We start from the raw sequence: 16357 nt of genomic DNA, 5'->3' as shown, positions 1-16357 counted from the left end.
GGTAAGTAATATGATAAATATATGTATAATATGAGACGTGGGTAATCATATTGGTTCATTGTGCGCACGCTCGAATCTGTGATTGACCGCGAAGAAAAAAAAGATTCGCTATTATTATCTTATCATCATGTGAACTTTATTATATAAAGGGCTAATGCTAAAATATACACAAGATAAGTTATTAAAAATGTTCATTATTGCGGTAGTAATAATTAATTATACACATGAATAGAGTCATCTTCTCTACTAGAGGTGAACGATGATCAATTTTCTTTGAGGACTATAACTTTTAAATACCAGATTCGACGTGTTTACTCGTAATTAAATTACAGCAAATACACGTTCGTATGAGACAAGGTCGGCGTAAACAGCGGGCCGCCGTATTACATACTAATCGATTTGTGTCTGTGTTGTGTATGTGTATTGTGTTTGTGTTTCTTCTCTAGATTCTTTTAATTGCCCCATTAGCTTGCCATATTTAAGCACCGATTACATCGAGACGCTTCGTTATAACGCGTGCTTTACATGTTTTCGCAAGACAAAGTCATTTTACTTATGCACTAATTAAGTAATTATATTTTATGACGTATCAGATTTTATTTATCTATGATTAGAAGCCAAAACACATTGCTAGCACCATCAAATAGTGCAATTATGTAGTTTTATATAATCTTAAACAAACTATCGAGCTGATAATGACATTTCGCAATTTAACAATACATCTTGTTCATTTTGTATATAGTTAGGTTTTTTAAAGAAATAATATGTAATCACATCGCTTTACTCTTATAGCCACAATATATTAGAAATACAATATTGAAAATATTGCAATGTTTAAATAAGATTTTATTTTAATCTATTGTTTGTTCAGCAGAATGGATAGTACAGATCGTATGACAAATTTATTTTGTGGATGAAAGGAAAAATATCGGGGGAAAGGAGCGATCACGAGAACTAAATTAAAATAATAATAATAAAAAATTGCCGGTTAAACAAATGCAAAACAGCAATAAAAGTATAGATATGAGTAAACTAACGTCGCGACGGATGATGAATGTAATGCGAATTCCTGACTCGCAAAACGCGAACGCACATCTTAATAATGTGTATTTATATACTATAGTACGAGACGAATCGCCGAGATCTTAGGAATCCGATGGCAATCTCTTCACGTCGTCGACATATTTGTCGCCTAATTTATAACGCGATTTATATATGAATTTAAATAATCGGAACTTAATCGCTCCCTTATTTACTGATAAATAGTGACACCAACAGTTTCTCATATCAGCTTGAAAACTGATAGCCAAACGGGATTACGAGCGTGATATGATGACTATTCACACTCTTGTTATCTCCGATAAATTACATAGTGAAAACCCACGAAACTGCAGGTACATACGCCAAAGGTTAAATAATTATACGTGTTTTTTATATCTAGCATTTGCATATACTTCCGATTACTTAAAGTCGCATGGTTGCCATTTGCCAATTAACAATATGCATAATTAAATTACTACACACACACACACACACATACACACACACACACACAGAGGAACCAAAAGCACAGATTTCGAGTTACTTGTAGAATTTGTTAGGTATAAGGAATTTTAATAATTGAACAAAGCATACACGTACAGTTTCAGTAATATTTATATATATATATATATATATAGCCCAGTCTTACAAAAGAGTGACCACATTGTTCCAAGGGACGGGCAAACATTGCTCACTTGCGTTAAGACTAACAATCGATGTGCTATCAGTTCAAAGTTTCCATTTCCACTAAGAAAGTAGGTATCGTAATATTATAATTATTATAAGCACGATAATTCGAAATCAAATCTATTAGATTCAAATACAAATCCTACTTTCACTCTCCTATATGTTACTTCCATTTTTTTTTAATTTATGAAAAAGAAAGCGGACAAGTTTTTGTTATCTGATTCAATGTATATAATGCTGGGTGATCACCTTCAAAATTGCCTCAATTGCCATTTTGGCAACATCTTTATATTCGCGGACTTCCCGAACCGCGGGAAGTTCAGATCGATCACGTTTGTCTGAGGATTCCTCGAGCCCGAATACTGGCTTAAAAGTTTAAAAGTATACGAGCCATAACTAATTTCAATCGGTGCTGATGCGTAAGTGGCAATAGGCTGGGGCTGTTTCTTGGTGGTGTTTGGATGTTGAAGTCAATGTAGATTGGCGCATCACATGGCATACTTGCGCGTCCATTCACGTGCCAACTCATTGTACTTCTCCCTGTCGGTTTTGTATATCCTGGCTATCTCTGGTACCAATGGATCATCTGGATTTGGATCACACAGCAAGGAGCATATTGATAATAACACTGTAAAATAATCAATAATGTTAGGTTAGATTTATATTGTAGAATGTCATTAATATAAAATATATATTTTCAAACATAATTTAGAGATGATATACATACCCTTTGATATAGTGAGTGCAGGAGACCATTGCGATCTTAAAATATCCAAACAAATACTTCCATTACTGTTGATATTAGGATGATAGATTCTAGTCGTAAATGCGACCTGTAAGCAATTAATAACAAAAGATTATATCTGGCAAATTTATTTCTATAAAGTAAAGTTAAAAATTTTATTCGTGTAACGTTACATACCTTAGGTGGTTTGAATGGATAATCTGTTGGAAAGTGTATTGTTAGGAAAAATACCCCTCCTTGATACGGGCTGTCGGGCTGAAAGAAAATCGAAGTATATAAATCTAATATATTACATGCATTATTTTATAATCAATAGAGATTGATTATATTGCTAGTTCCTGATAATATATATATTTATTAGCAATCTATTCAGAGAAAATCATTGTGACGTATAAAAAAAACAAAGTATATAAAATATAATTATTAAGTTAATGACAAGTCAATAATTTTTTATATTTTAATTTTATATTTTATATTTTAATGTGTATAGAAATTGTTGTATATAAAGTAAATTCAAAAAGATAATAAAATTTACATAAGAATGTATATCACTTACTGGTCCCATGATAGTTGCCTGCCAGTGGAATACTGGAAAAATATTATGTCCAATAGTTACATGCAAATAATTATTAAATCATGATATAAGTTATATGTTTATTTTAATATAATTTTGATATGTAGATAATCAATAATCATATCTAGAAAATGTAATAAGATCTTCTTTGGAATGTCAAGTCTGCGAGATCTACAACTTGGTATATCGATATAATATTTATATACATATATATATTTTATATTATTCTAAATATTCATTTATTTAACAAATGCTTTTGTTACTTACAATCATCTCCCACAGGTCCAGCCGAGCATTGTGCTGGTGGATCTCTGCCAAGGTCCTGCAGTTCCTGAAATTATAAACACAGAAAATAACCTTAGAAAGATTCTAGAAAATATATGCATGTATAATATTCATAGAAGAGAAAATGTTATTTTATATTATCTTAATTAATATCTTAATTATAAAGATGATATATAATATCTTATTACGAATAAACTTTTTGATTAGAAATGGAATATATAAATTTATGTTTAGAATAAAAATATAGATTCCCCCTTTATTTTTTTTATTATACAGCAATAATACTGCATATGTTGTATCCTTATTCATTAGAAGAGCTTTGCTATTTATAAACGCATACGTACAATACTGTTTTCTCGACAACATGTAGAACCTTCTAGATAATTCTTATACATATTGCCTAGTAATGAGATGTGAGATCTCGCTCTTATAAACAGAGTCAATTTTTAAATCAAGTTTATTCACATTGTCTATATACAAAATCTCTTCTATATTAATATTTTCGTAACAATGAAAAATAAAAGTTAAAAACCATTTAAATATCGATAACTATATAGCATATTATGTTGTTTGAATATTAAATAACTCTAAGGTTACATCAGCCATTAATATCAAAATGCCATAGATAATGGGGATGAAATAAGTTATAGAAATATAAGAAATCTTTCGCTGAACTCTACAATCTTAATGAATCTAAAATTAAACTCTTCGATATTTGGTATCATAGTCCATTCTGCGATGAATAATACGAATGACAAATCAAATATTATTGGCCTTCATAATATGGCGACGCACTTTATCAAGCAGTTCACTTTGATATACACTATGAGATTTTTGCAGTAAATCAAAAAGGGGAAAAAAAAAAAAGATTATCATGAACACTATAAGATATATGGGGATACGTGCGAATACACAAAAGCGAAGAGCATGAAAGGAGAGATTTGAGGAACTATCTACGAGTTGATATATTGGAGCACGCGTATATAGGAGCGAAGTGTACGCCTAAAATGCACGTTTTTGCGTTACTTCCGGCAATCTATAGAAACAAAACTACACAGAATCCCTTGGGGGATCTTCACTGTCACCGCGGCCGAGCCCGGCTGGGGCGGCCGAGAGACGATTCGCCCGGCCGCCATCTCCGCTATGCCGGTGCACGATGATCGCGGCCTCGGCGTCGACAACGGATGACGAAAGTCCAGCCCGAAGGTGGCCCAGACCGTTGAACGTTCGCCCGTTCGCTCACATTGCTACACATTAGCTCGACGAGAGTGCTCGTTAGGGGCGTAGAATCGTGCACGGCGAAACGCGACAACGCCCGGTTAGATCGCGATTGCAACACGAACGGCCGACATACGGCACCACGTACCTTATTAATTCGCTTTAAAGCCATTTGACGAACTGTGTGTTGATATTAACTGGCTGCAAACCAGACAGCGATACCCGCTAGCCGTGGATCTTTGATTAGGGATTGCAAGATGGCTGCCTTCTAAACGTAGCCCGACTGCGCTGGTCAAGCGCGCTGTCGCGAATCGCGCACGGTCGAACACGCGAACGTGTCACGTACGGAAAGAAGCGATGGATTTTTCAGGCCGTAGGCACGTCGGTCGCGTTTTTAACGCAACGCTTTTCGCCACCGTTGAAACGCCACGCGAGCACAGCTTATTCTTTTCAATCTCACAATCGGGCCAAGGCAGCCACCGCGGATTTCCTTTTATCGGCGCAATCAGAACTTTTTTCCGCCTCGTATGAGCCATCGCCGGCAGATGACGCAACGTGACGTTTCACGCTGCTAATATTCATGCGTGAATATATATATATATATATCTCGCTTCGTGCATAAATATATATATATGTATCGAAAGAAAAATCAAAAGTACAGGAAGTTGGTGGCGAATAAATTTTCCCGATTGTCTATAGATCTCGATAATTACAACGCTTATTTATAGCTTTTCTCTATGATAAAGGAGGGTTTCTGTTCATTTATTGTTTTGTGCATACCATACATTGAAACCAATGTTTGAAATTTAAAATTACTAAGACGCACATACATATGTCTTTCGAACATATCGTCATGTTTTTATATTAAATTATTCACAAATCAGATTCGAAGATATTTGTCATTCCTTCAAAAGACAGGCATTTAATATTATTTATTCTGTATTAATAAGTTGATATATATAATATATATATATGTACCTATATATGCTAGTTATGCGTACTATTTGATCTTTATTTATACGCTTTATTTATAATCGTTTTTTTTTTTCAAAGTTTGCAGTGGAATAAAAATTCGTTAACAAAATAACGCTTTATATTTTCCTCGCATTCTTTGTCACATTATTACAACGTTATAAACAAGCGAGCGCATTTAGTATCGCACATTATTATCCACTTGTTGCTTTAAGATAATACGCACCCGAAGCCTTCTCGATAAAATATATGATGTAACAAAAAATGCGTGATAAAAATTTTGCAAAGAAACAAAACAAGAGTTATACTATATACCTTGTATGTGATATTTAAATCGTAACGATTTAATTATATTAAGGGATTATATACATACAGATAATTACAATGAAAGAGAGATACATAATTACACGACCGTTAATTAAAAAAATCTACCCGATAGTAATTCAGGCCATCAACGAATGAATAAGAAACAATTTTATCGAAGTCTCTCGCACCCATGTTCAATCGATTTCATTTCACTTTCGCGACATAGGGGTTGGAAAATTAAGGAGAATAAAAAAATTGACGAGTAGTACGAGCCAACATCCATTGAATTTATCGCCATCGATTATGCCAAACGTAACGCAATACAGTAAACTCCAGCAACCGTGCTCTTGCCGCGTCAAAGTTTACGCGCATCAGAAGAAGAAGACGAAGGACCGTTGCAAGAGGAAGAGGCAGGTCTTTGTATACAATCCGGAGGAAGAGATTTGGCACGAGCCCTATATGCATACCCTTCGTCGCGAATTTTCGGACGAGTCTGTCCTGTGCGACTCCAAGATCGAGTTACCTTGGAGGGACATCGCCCTGCCAGTGACAGGTATGAGAATTCGGCCCGATGTCACTTTGACACGTGTAGCTGATCGGGAAGCGGACGAGGTTGAAGTAATAAAGCCCACCGAAACCGAGAAAATGGATTCCACGGGCACCATGGCGTTGCCGTGGCAGGATCTGCTCATCACGGAGACCCCGCAGAGCACGCTGGTCGACCCGGAGGCCTGCGACTCCTCGGTGGAGATACCCTGGGGTGATTTGGCCTTGGAGAGACCAATGGTGATACGGCCGCCGAAGGAGGACAGAACTTGCGCGCCTGATGACGTCGAGATCCCGTGGGACGAGATTCTGGTGCCGCGAAATATCGTCATCGAGCCTGAGAAGAAGAGGAAGCATCCCTCGTCCGGACAACCGCCTCGCATGCGTGCCGGTGTCATTTGCGCTTCCTGTGGCGCGCATCCTTGCTGTGCGAAGACACGTGCAGGAACATCTACCTGGACTACTACGTGCATGTAGCAGTTTGCGCGTAGACGTATTTATATATATCTAATATACTTTTTATATTAATCTATGATTAAATTTTAATTTTCTAAAGAAGTATTAAAATACTTTAACAATCTGCTTGCAATCTCATTTCTCCGATTTGTATGGCTCATTCGGTATAAAAAGCTGATAAAAATCTTTTTTTCTCTTTGTGACTCTCTTTTGTAGTTTTATATATATTAAATATTAAAAATAAAATAAAATCCTTTAACAATTTTTTCGAACGAATATTAGAAGCCAAAAACGAATATTAAAAATCAATCTTTTAATATGAATTTATGAAAATAATAATCGCATTAATAATAAGAAAAATAAATGGCATGCGGGGAATTTAACGAGTACATTATCGATAATCAAGTGCTTGATTTATCGACCGTTGAGAACTTGTTGCTGCGATCGACCCAAAGATGGCGCCACCACTGAATCGAGCTTCGACAGAATTCGGGTACGTTCGGTCCTCACGATTCGTAATACGCCGTCGTCAGTCGGCACTTGCCAGCGAACGCGAATGGTTGTTTGTCGTAAGTACACGCGAAAGATAGTGCCCTGAAGAAGCGTCGTGCGCGCAATAATCGAAAATGGCGTAGTAAAACCTAATGCGTTGCCGCAACTCTCGTCGCGTGTTGTCACGAACAGTGATCTTGCAAGATTCCGCGGCGTCGTTCTCTCTCGCGTAGACAATCGAGCGAAGTGCGCCATGATCGTGTTGGGCCGACGAACCCGGCAACGTCGTTAAGTGAAATTTGTACAGTGTGCATTTCGAGTGTGCTTTAGTGATTCGCGCGGGTCAAGATAGGAGATCCCGGCGGTCGATGTCGTCGTAATCGGTCTCGTTGTTGTTACGGTACGTTCGCCAACGACGACGATTGTCGCGACGCGACACATCGTGACGTTACGCGACGCGTGACACGCGTGTCACGCAAATACGCGCGTCTCGGCCGCGACGTGCATGAACCCCGACAAGGTAAACGAGGAATGGCCTGTGCCTTCGCGACCGGGATTCGATGATTCTACCCATTCGTGACAACTTGACGACTCGCTCAAATCCGAACGATATCAAGATGGCGCCACCGGCATTTTGACACTTGCCGAAGGACGATCCGTCAGCTGGACTTCACCGTCGCCAGCGGGCGATCCGTCTATTATGAGCAGAGAATTCTACGTACCCTGTACGCCTTATACCTATCAAGTAAGTTTTCGAGATCTAATTATTTTCATTCGCTTTCCCCAATGGCGTTCCTTATGTCGATGTTTTCGCATTATTAGGAAGTAACCGATAATACTTGAGGGACGTGTCTCGTGAAACAAAACAAAATAAAAAAATCTATACAAACACATAGATCTTACAATGTTTAATTATAATAACAGTATCTTATGCGAAACAGTTCATAATATGCCACAAATAAGCCTCTTAAAATATTTCATTTTATTATCTATGAAGACTAATTATTTTTTTACATTGAGAGACAGTATAATTTTAGTACTTATATTGAAATGAAAACATATTTCTAAGCATCTTATTTCACGATACAATTTTTTTTTTATTAGCATTTGAAATTATAAAAGATATAATATATTAATTATTTTTTGTTTAAATAACAAATTTTACAGAATATTATTGAACTTTTGCGTGATATTGATATGTAATTATAAATTATGCATTCTAAGAATATATAATTTATCTTGCTTTGATAAATTTTCAAATTTTATCAAACATATTCGTTTAACGTATAATAAGATTTTTATACCACGGTATAGTTGACAAAAGCCCCTCGACCAAATGCAATGATCGATGACAGAAATGCACTAAGTTCAAATTGATAAGTAGAATTGTGCCGTTGGATAAGTATAGAATTATACCGTTCATTTGCTTTGTCTTTATTAGCGATATGATTCAGATATGAGCGATACGGCTACTAATAGAGAAGCTTCGAAATCAGAGAATTCAGATAATCCGAGACAACGAGCCCTCCCGGATAATATAAATCTTAGTCAGTTTAGTCATAGAAAGCCCGATAAGCAATCTTTATTCTCCGCGATAAATCAAAAGGTGAGAATATAATATTTAGGATTCTTCGATAGTAAAACACGATTGAAAGGATACAGATGTTTTAAAATAATTTGGAGATATATTTTAGTTGATTTAATTTATATCGTTACGTCATACATTTTATAGTATAAACTTGTATTGCGAAATGTAATATCGATTAGAAATTCTAATGGAGATGTAAAGACAATTTAATTTCTGTTTTTATTATAGCGCGTAATTATTGATATTTTACGATCGCATTAATTGCGAAAATTTCGATTTTATGAACGATGGCGGAATGTAACTATATCTTGAATGGCTAGGCAATTAATTTATCATATAATTTATTACATTTATTATACCGTTAATTAAGCAACATAATCGACTCTGCTACATAAGGCGGAGGAGAAACAACATGTTCGATAAAAAATAAACCTTGTCTAACGGATATAATGCACAGATTAGATCGAAGCTGCCCACTTTTCATAATCCTTTGAAGCGTTTTATAAAATCGAAGAATCAAAGGGAAATTCATTCCGAAGAGAAGATAAATCACCGCGTAGTCGATTCTCCCGTTTTAAAAAAAATCCACGAGCTCTCGAATCTTGACAGTGGTAAATATTAATATATTCTTGATGTGAAATAAAATATTTTTAAAAAAGAAAAAGGAGAGAGATATGTCTTACTTTTCTCTCTTTCTCTCTCTCTCTCTCTCTCTCTCTCTCTCTTTCCCTCTCTTTCTCCTATCCGTCTTTGTCAGCGTCTACGCTGAACGAACAAAGTACGGCGAAGAGCGATACCTCGATTTATCGATCCGAGCATCATTCCGTCGCGGATGCTGCAAGGACGCGTGATTCTTGCCAGGACCTCGCCAGTTATTTCTCCGAAGTCGACCCCGATGAACCTTCGACCTCTGCTACGAACACCATCATGCTCTCCGCGAGTACCTTCGATCGCGATGTCGAACCGAGTAAGACCTCATGGAAATTCAATCCCACCTTACCGGCTTATTCACGAGATAGATATATTGAATCACGCGCGTAACATTTCCACCCGAGTCATGTATTCGGAAACGGAAATTCAAAATTGGAATAAATTTTCTTGAAATTATTTTCTCTAAATTATTCCGACCAAGTTGTGATTTATATATCGTAACATGAGCCAAAAATTATAATAGGGTGTCTACTTCCTGGAAAAATATGGAAAACCTGGAATTCTTTTGTACCTGGAGAAATCAGGGAATTCTCATGGAAATTTTCAAAAGAATTCCCTCTAATAATTTTGCTCTTACACTATAGGCAGTTTTTTTTTTTTTTTTTTTTTTTTTTTTTTTGCGATAAGCTTAAGCCAAGTTGTGAATTATGTGTTTAAAATATATTATAAATATATTTCTATCTCTGTTTATATATTCAATATCTTAACAAAATATTGAATGTACAGTATATATTCTTTATTTTAATTCTTGATAAAGAAATGAAAATGTTATGCAAAGTAAAAATTTTTATCTTAATGAAAGCTTCTTAATTCAGCTTTTTTTCAGTACATTTATCAGTAAATCCATTAGTTGAAACTCGGGTGGCTTTGTGTTTTGTATGTGTAAAACGCGTATATAATAAAAAAATTTACTTTAGGAAATTGCATCGAAAGAATCTTTAAAATATTCTCTTTACCTGGAATTTTGAACAAATATACCTGGAAGATCAGAGAATATTCAGGGAATTTGTTTACAAGATTTGAGTAGACACCCTGTTACAAAAGATAAACATTTTCGTGTAAAAGTGCAAAAGTATTTACCGATAAATTATAGATTACAGTCGGTATTCGGAAATTACGCGTGATAGATTTTTAAAATATATAAAATAGGATTTTTTATTTACAATGAAAAGATATTAATATCTTGGTATTGGCTAGTTCAGTGATCACATTGCGTTAAAGCTATTCTGCTCTCGAGACTATTTCAAATCGATAAAATTTAGAATCAGCATTTAACTTAGAATGAGAAGTATCCTTTTTTTAAATGCGTCAGTCGCAGCGTCAATTTAACATCTCGCTTCCGTCCGTTTTCCTTTTGCACGACGCTCACGACGTTGCAGGCGAGAATCTGCAAAGTATGACAATGACATCGACTACTTCCACGTCACTCGGAAGCTCGGAGATTACCGAAACCGTCTCGAGTTCTATGAACACCGAGGAAGTATCCGCGACGGATTTCATGGACGCGTTACAACACGGTACCATCGTCGCGGTGACTCCTGTGGAATTGGCGCTCTCCGCTCAATTAGGGTATCGCTGATTACACTTTTCATTTGTCTGATTCATGAGAAATAATATTTCTCAAGTGAAATGAAATTTTTTTTAATTGACGTGAAAGTAAAGAAAGATTTTTTTTTTTTTTTATTATTATTATTATAATCTTGATATTTAGTATAGAATATTTAAGGATTAATTTGACAATATATATTCTACGAGATACATCTCTCTCTACGCTATAGATCCTTATCAGTATTAATTTATAATATTTGTATTGTTTACATTTTTATGTGCCAACTCTGTTTTTTTCTCTACTTTTGACATTAAGCCTCGATATCGCATAATCGAAGAGATATCGAATTTGCAAGTGCGTATAGAGACGATGTTGCGGCTCGAATCCGCAAGCTCGCTCGCGTGCTAACCGCGCTAAAAATCGGTAACGGTATCGCCATTGCGGTCGGTTTACATTCGATCAAGAGTATCGGTGACACTCATCGTCAGTACGATACCCGCCGGAAACGGTCTCGACTGGTTGATCAGCTTGACCCTTATTGGCCCGCGTAAACGATACAGACGAATGAACTTTCGAATGAGATGCCTTGTCGCTTAAGAATTGCAACGCAAACATATTTTGCGCTGTCATTTTGTGCTTATTAAATGAGACATTCGATATACGTAAGTCTGACTACCTGAAAATAAGAAATCGCATCTCTCTAAAGTTAATGCGTTTACGGATGATTTATTTTCTAAAAATGCTTCTCGTATATTTATTTATTTATTTATTTTTCGATACAAGAGGTCTGTGACTACCTTGGAACAAGAAATCGTGTCTCTCTACAGTTAATATTTACAGATGATTTATTTTAAAAAAAATGCTTCTCGTATATTTATTATCTAATATTTCGAAACCATCATATCGCCAAAATATTCTTCAAGGAATATCATTCAATCATAATTCTTATATATTGAGGTATCTTTTATAGATATTTTTACGATATTTCTAAACGCGATACATATCGTCTCATCGAATTCGAATCGCAACGAGTTTTACGAGTAACGCGGCATGCAGAACTGCATTTTCGCAGCTCCTGCTCACTGGATCGTAGATCAGGAGATCCTGTTTGATTACTGTCTGTGCTATATGCGAAATGGCGGTTACGTCTCTCGGCGTGAGTCACTCGTTTCACGTACACGCGTCTACATCGGGGCATATTTATCAATCATGTCGTTTGAGAAAGTTGCGTGAGGTAACGCGCGCATTGAAACATTAGTTTTGCCATAAATATGAAATCAGCCGCCGCCGGCGATATCGATAATTCTCATTTCGCGTAAGTCTTTCATCTCGTTCTTATCTCGTTGCTAATGCACTGCCATTTGTCACTGATTAAACCGAAATCTTCAAATAAAGTATTTGTCTCATCAATGTTAAATAATTTTTACTTTTAAATATAAATTCTTTGTGTATAACATTTTAGTAATTTTTTGTTGTTGTTTATAACTTTTTAAATAACTTTTATTTTTGTGCATTTTTATTTAATTTTATAATTGAGGAAAATCAGAATTTATTTTGATTTGCAAACGCGACATAAATGCACCGTAAAGATATTATTCGATTCTTGTTACCTTGTTTTTCTTAACTACTAACTTAAAGAGACACGATGTGATACCCGGTTAAGATTAATAATGTGTCGCAGTGACAATATCAGTTATAGCGATCCTCCGGTCATATGAAAGTGGGAAGAAGTGCACTTTCTCTGTTCGCGATATAGATAGGAATTCGAGCAAATTTCTCTTCTCGAGCTTTACTGCGGTTACTTCTTTTCGTGGTCTCATCCTTCGTTCACTGCGCATTTTCTTTAATGAAAGCTTAAATTACGCTTTATCGCGGAATAAGTTCGGTGATTTGTCGGGCAGGCAGGTGCATCCTGGCACGGAATATGGATTCGGGACATCGTACCATGGAGCGGTCGATGTCGGCTTAGGTAGTATGCAGAATGTTTCTCAATTCTATTGAACGAAAAGCCTTCATCCACGAATTCTTAATTTAAAAGTTGATGTTTTGCAATAACGAAAATTAAACTGAAAGCTATCACATTATAATTTTTAATATTGAATAATTTGATGCATATTCAAATAATTATTTTATTAAAATAAAGATTAGATGAAGATGACTTTTCAATTTCCGAGAATTAATTTGCACGCAGAAAATATTTCATTCACATATGATTGCATAAATTTTTGGTGCTTTGATATTTTTATATATATATATAAAAATCTGTAGATGCGAAAAGAATATCGCACGGTTTGAGACACTCTGTATACTAATACAGACAACTATGGAGTGCCTATAAACTTTTAAAATTTTGATTTCGCGAATAAATGAGGAAATTAGTCGTCTCGTGGTTTCTACCGATACCATCGATCAAATCTAGCAACAATTACGTAGCATGCCCATAATTTTAATGAACAATTGTCGATGTCTCTATTTCAATATAAATCAAAATTATTCCCGTACAGGCTGATTCGGGTGCGTGTTTGCGAAAATTTATTCAAAATATATAAATCGGAGTATATTGCATTAAGATAACTAAGATAACTAATTTTAGCATTAATTCCATATAAGGAGAAATACCGCAGAGATCAGCTACGTCAAAAGTTAATAAATCTAATATATTTCGAGATTCATGAATTTAACATTGCGCAAAAAGCTCATATTTTTAGCCTCTTAAAATATAAAATTAATAATTAATTTATGAGTACAGACTTACCCTATAGAATATAATTTAATCTTAAAATCGTAAATATTATCTTATATCGAATCAACTTTTTTATGCTGACTGTATCACAAACATTTTAATGTGTAATTTTAATATGCTGTACATAAAAATTCATAAAAATAAAAAAAAACAAAAATTTTAATCCTACAGGGCAAATATTTACTTTAACTCATAAATTAATTATTAATTTTATATTTTGAAAGGCTAAAAGAATGCTTTTTGCGCAATGTCAATTTATGAATTTCGAAATTTATTAGATTTATTCCTCCTTAAGTAATAGCTACTAATTTCTGCTATAATGCTTCGGCCTTGTACATTAACTTTCTTTGTTTTACTACGTCATGATACAGTTTGTGAAAACTGGTATGAGTCACGCAGCACACGAATCGTTTTATATCAGGCGATAATAAAATTAATAAAGACATTCGTGCGGAGTATTCGACGATATAAAATATAAACGCATGTATACGATTTTGAATACGTATTAATCGATAGGAAATACGAATATGCGGGCTGATTGCACGGATGAACGCACGTGCGTGTCGAGTATAATGTGGGTTCTATTTACCCATATTTTTCGTGGGCGTCTTCTAATATGGCTTTAACCGATAATTCGAATACGTACGTGCGTATATACATAATATCGTGTACGCGTACTCGTAAGTTCGTACGATAGCGTTTTATTGCTTTAGAAAGTAAAAGTCTCCGTCCTACGATGCGTCACGCGCATGCAACGCGTTTTATCGATGCGAAGTTCCGCATGAAATCTCTTCTTCGCGCAATTATCCATCGAATCGTCTTGTCCTTGGATTTTTCCAAACTCGTTTGCTAATGATTAATTACAGATGAAAGTATGGTGAAAATTTTAAAATCTTTAAAGTCACAAAGTTACCGCAATTATAGAACTTAATAATATATTTTATGCTTAAGATATACATCTCTAATTCTTATTGTTTGGTCTTTTAACTCCCCGTTCATAATCTTAAAATATATGTTTAGAAACTCGCATTTATAGCTTTCATAAAATAAATTTAGATAAAACTTCGGAAGCCTTTCTTTTTTCAGTTTTGGAGATTCTTTTTACATAAAGTATATTATATTGTACATAGATTAATTATCGAGCTACGATTTTTATAGACATAAGATAGCCTAATGATAATTAATCGTATCTCAGGAACGAGATTAGCAGTGTGTCTGAGACAGTGGGATCAAGAACGCAGGATCAAAGAATAGGCCGGGACGATCCACGGGAATTTTTCGACAGAACTTTACGCATGGTGATTCGCAAGCCAATTTGTCCACGGGAAGACGAGCCCAGCATATACTGAAATTACGTTAGGGCCGTCTGTAATTATGGTGAATTGTATGCGAGAGATCTTTCTTGGCGAGTATCGTACGGAATATAATAAACTGTCGATGCGAAATTCATAAATAAACCTTTGGCATGTAAACGCGCGTATGTAATTTATTTTTTGAAGCATCGGCGGCACCGATGCACGGTGAAAGGGGGATTATTCGATTATGCAAACGACAAGAAAATAACTTGCCCGAACTCTTCCTTTCGCGAACTTGCGAATCCCTTCAAATCCCTTGCACACGTTTTACACGCTACGGCCGTCGCACGAGCTGTCTCTTCCACTTGCATCGAAGAGGGTTTAAGCGGCATTTTCTCGCACGAGACACGTGCACGTAATGTCCGTGAGCGTCTCTTCGTTGCACTAACGATAAGCCAACAAGCTGTGCGCGGGATCGATAAAGAAAAGTTTTCTCTCTCTTGTAAATCGTCAAGATTATATACTCCACTGTCGGGCCGCATTTTCGTGCTACGCTGCGTAACTAATGATTTACGTCAGCTTATTTTCGTTACTATATGAAAGGTGAAAGTCTTTTCATTATAGTGGTTTATCTGAAAATTTACGCCCGTTATGGAAAAAGTTGCTCGTAAATATTCTCAGTTTTTAAAACGAATAAGCTTCTAATTATAAACACTTTATTTAACACGGATAAATTTTTATTTCCAAGATCGCTGCTTTTAAAAACATCTCTCAAGCATGAAATTTATAATATACACAATTTGTCGAGATTAACAATGACACGATTTACTTCCTTCAGATTAAACGATGATCTCGATAAGATATCGAACATCGATTTTTCACAAAACCGTATACCCAGAGGTGCTGATACAATAGTGAGCTCGTTGATGTCAGTATTATTAGACATAATTATGTTGCGCAATCAACGCATGCAGTGAGGTGTAACATTTATAATTAATCCTTGGCTAACTATGTACGCGTGCATACCGCGATGTAATTAAGAATTGTAACCGGAAGTAAGTCTCTCGGCAAAAAAAGAATGAAATATGTATCTGCTTATCTAATTGGCATTAATGTGTTTGCCACAATTGTTATTTTTGCAAAGTCAAC

At 35.4% G+C, this 16357-nt stretch overlaps 4 protein-coding genes across 8 annotated transcripts in view; 3 read left to right on the top strand and 1 right to left on the bottom strand.

The window, feature by feature from the left end:
- Positions 1-174: 174 nt before the first annotated feature.
- On the bottom strand, positions 175-5046 carry Eff (ubiquitin-conjugating enzyme E2 eff). Of its 3 annotated transcripts, none has more exons than XM_070315605.1 (6): positions 4128-4232; positions 3315-3378; positions 3030-3061; positions 2651-2728; positions 2456-2561; positions 175-2356 (listed from the first exon to the last, which is right to left on the bottom strand). In XM_070315605.1, exons 1-6 carry the CDS (start codon positions 4206-4208, stop codon positions 2217-2219), a joined length of 501 nt encoding a protein of 166 aa, XP_070171706.1. In that variant the 5' UTR covers positions 4209-4232; the 3' UTR covers positions 175-2216. The 3 variants fall into 3 exon arrangements, with proteins under 3 accessions (XP_070171706.1, XP_070171707.1, XP_070171708.1); XM_070315606.1 differs by lacking the exon at positions 4128-4232 and adding an exon at positions 3677-3780; XM_070315607.1 differs by lacking the exon at positions 4128-4232 and adding an exon at positions 4699-5046 and having other exon boundaries at positions 1639-2356.
- A 1085-nt stretch (positions 5047-6131) lies between these two features.
- Positions 6132-6851, top strand: LOC138941433 (uncharacterized). The gene has a single exon (XM_070311085.1). It carries the CDS (start codon positions 6132-6134, stop codon positions 6849-6851), a length of 720 nt encoding a protein of 239 aa, XP_070167186.1.
- A 524-nt stretch (positions 6852-7375) lies between these two features.
- The window catches only part of Jvl (javelin-like), a 62429-nt gene continuing 53447 nt past the window's right edge, over positions 7376-16357 (top strand). For both annotated transcript variants that reach the window (XM_070315596.1, XM_070315597.1), the window contains exon 1: positions 7376-8067. In XM_070315596.1, coding sequence (XP_070171697.1) covers positions 8023-8067 — 45 coding nt within the window. In that variant the 5' untranslated portion in view covers positions 7376-8022. The remainder of the gene's footprint in view (positions 8068-16357) is intronic.
- LOC138944704 (uncharacterized) lies at positions 8703-15593 on the top strand. Of its 2 annotated transcripts, XM_070315598.1 has the most exons (5): positions 8703-8928; positions 9368-9521; positions 9668-9877; positions 11001-11190; positions 15109-15593. In XM_070315598.1, exons 1-5 carry the CDS (start codon positions 8779-8781, stop codon positions 15260-15262), a joined length of 858 nt encoding a protein of 285 aa, XP_070171699.1. In that variant the 5' UTR covers positions 8703-8778; the 3' UTR covers positions 15263-15593. The 2 variants fall into 2 exon arrangements, 1 of the variants encoding a protein (XP_070171699.1); XR_011448854.1 differs by lacking the exons at positions 8703-8928; positions 9368-9521; positions 9668-9877; positions 11001-11190 and adding an exon at positions 12461-12485 and having other exon boundaries at positions 15109-15183.

Source organism: Polyergus mexicanus, unplaced genomic scaffold (assembly GCF_030449975.1).
Source record: "Polyergus mexicanus isolate NDT 795.1 unplaced genomic scaffold, iyPolMexi1.0 SCAF_2, whole genome shotgun sequence".
Classification (NCBI taxonomy): Eukaryota; Metazoa; Arthropoda; class Insecta; order Hymenoptera; family Formicidae; genus Polyergus; species Polyergus mexicanus.
The sequence above is the reverse complement of the archived record's forward strand: the minus strand, read 5'-3'. Positions and strand labels throughout refer to the sequence as shown.

Excerpts from the sequence above, each read along its gene's own strand:
- Eff (XM_070315605.1), bottom strand. The coding sequence starts at position 4,208 with ATGATAATCTTTTTTTTTTTTCCCCTTTTTGATTTACTGCAAAAATCT. Across the intron at positions 3,379-4,127 it reads AAAGTGAACTGCTTGATAAA|GAACTGCAGGACCTTGGCAG; the intron begins GTGCGTCGCCAT and ends TTATAATTTCAG. Across the intron at positions 2,357-2,455 it reads TGCACTCACTATATCAAAGG|TGTTATTATCAATATGCTCC; the intron begins GTATGTATATCA and ends ATTATTTTACAG.
- LOC138941433 (XM_070311085.1), top strand. The coding sequence starts at position 6,132 with ATGCCAAACGTAACGCAATACAGTAAACTCCAGCAACCGTGCTCTTGC.
- LOC138944704 (XM_070315598.1), top strand. The coding sequence starts at position 8,779 with ATGAGCGATACGGCTACTAATAGAGAAGCTTCGAAATCAGAGAATTCA. Across the intron at positions 8,929-9,367 it reads TCTCCGCGATAAATCAAAAG|ATTAGATCGAAGCTGCCCAC; the intron begins GTGAGAATATAA and ends TATAATGCACAG. Across the intron at positions 9,878-11,000 it reads CGATCGCGATGTCGAACCGA|GCGAGAATCTGCAAAGTATG; the intron begins GTAAGACCTCAT and ends ACGACGTTGCAG.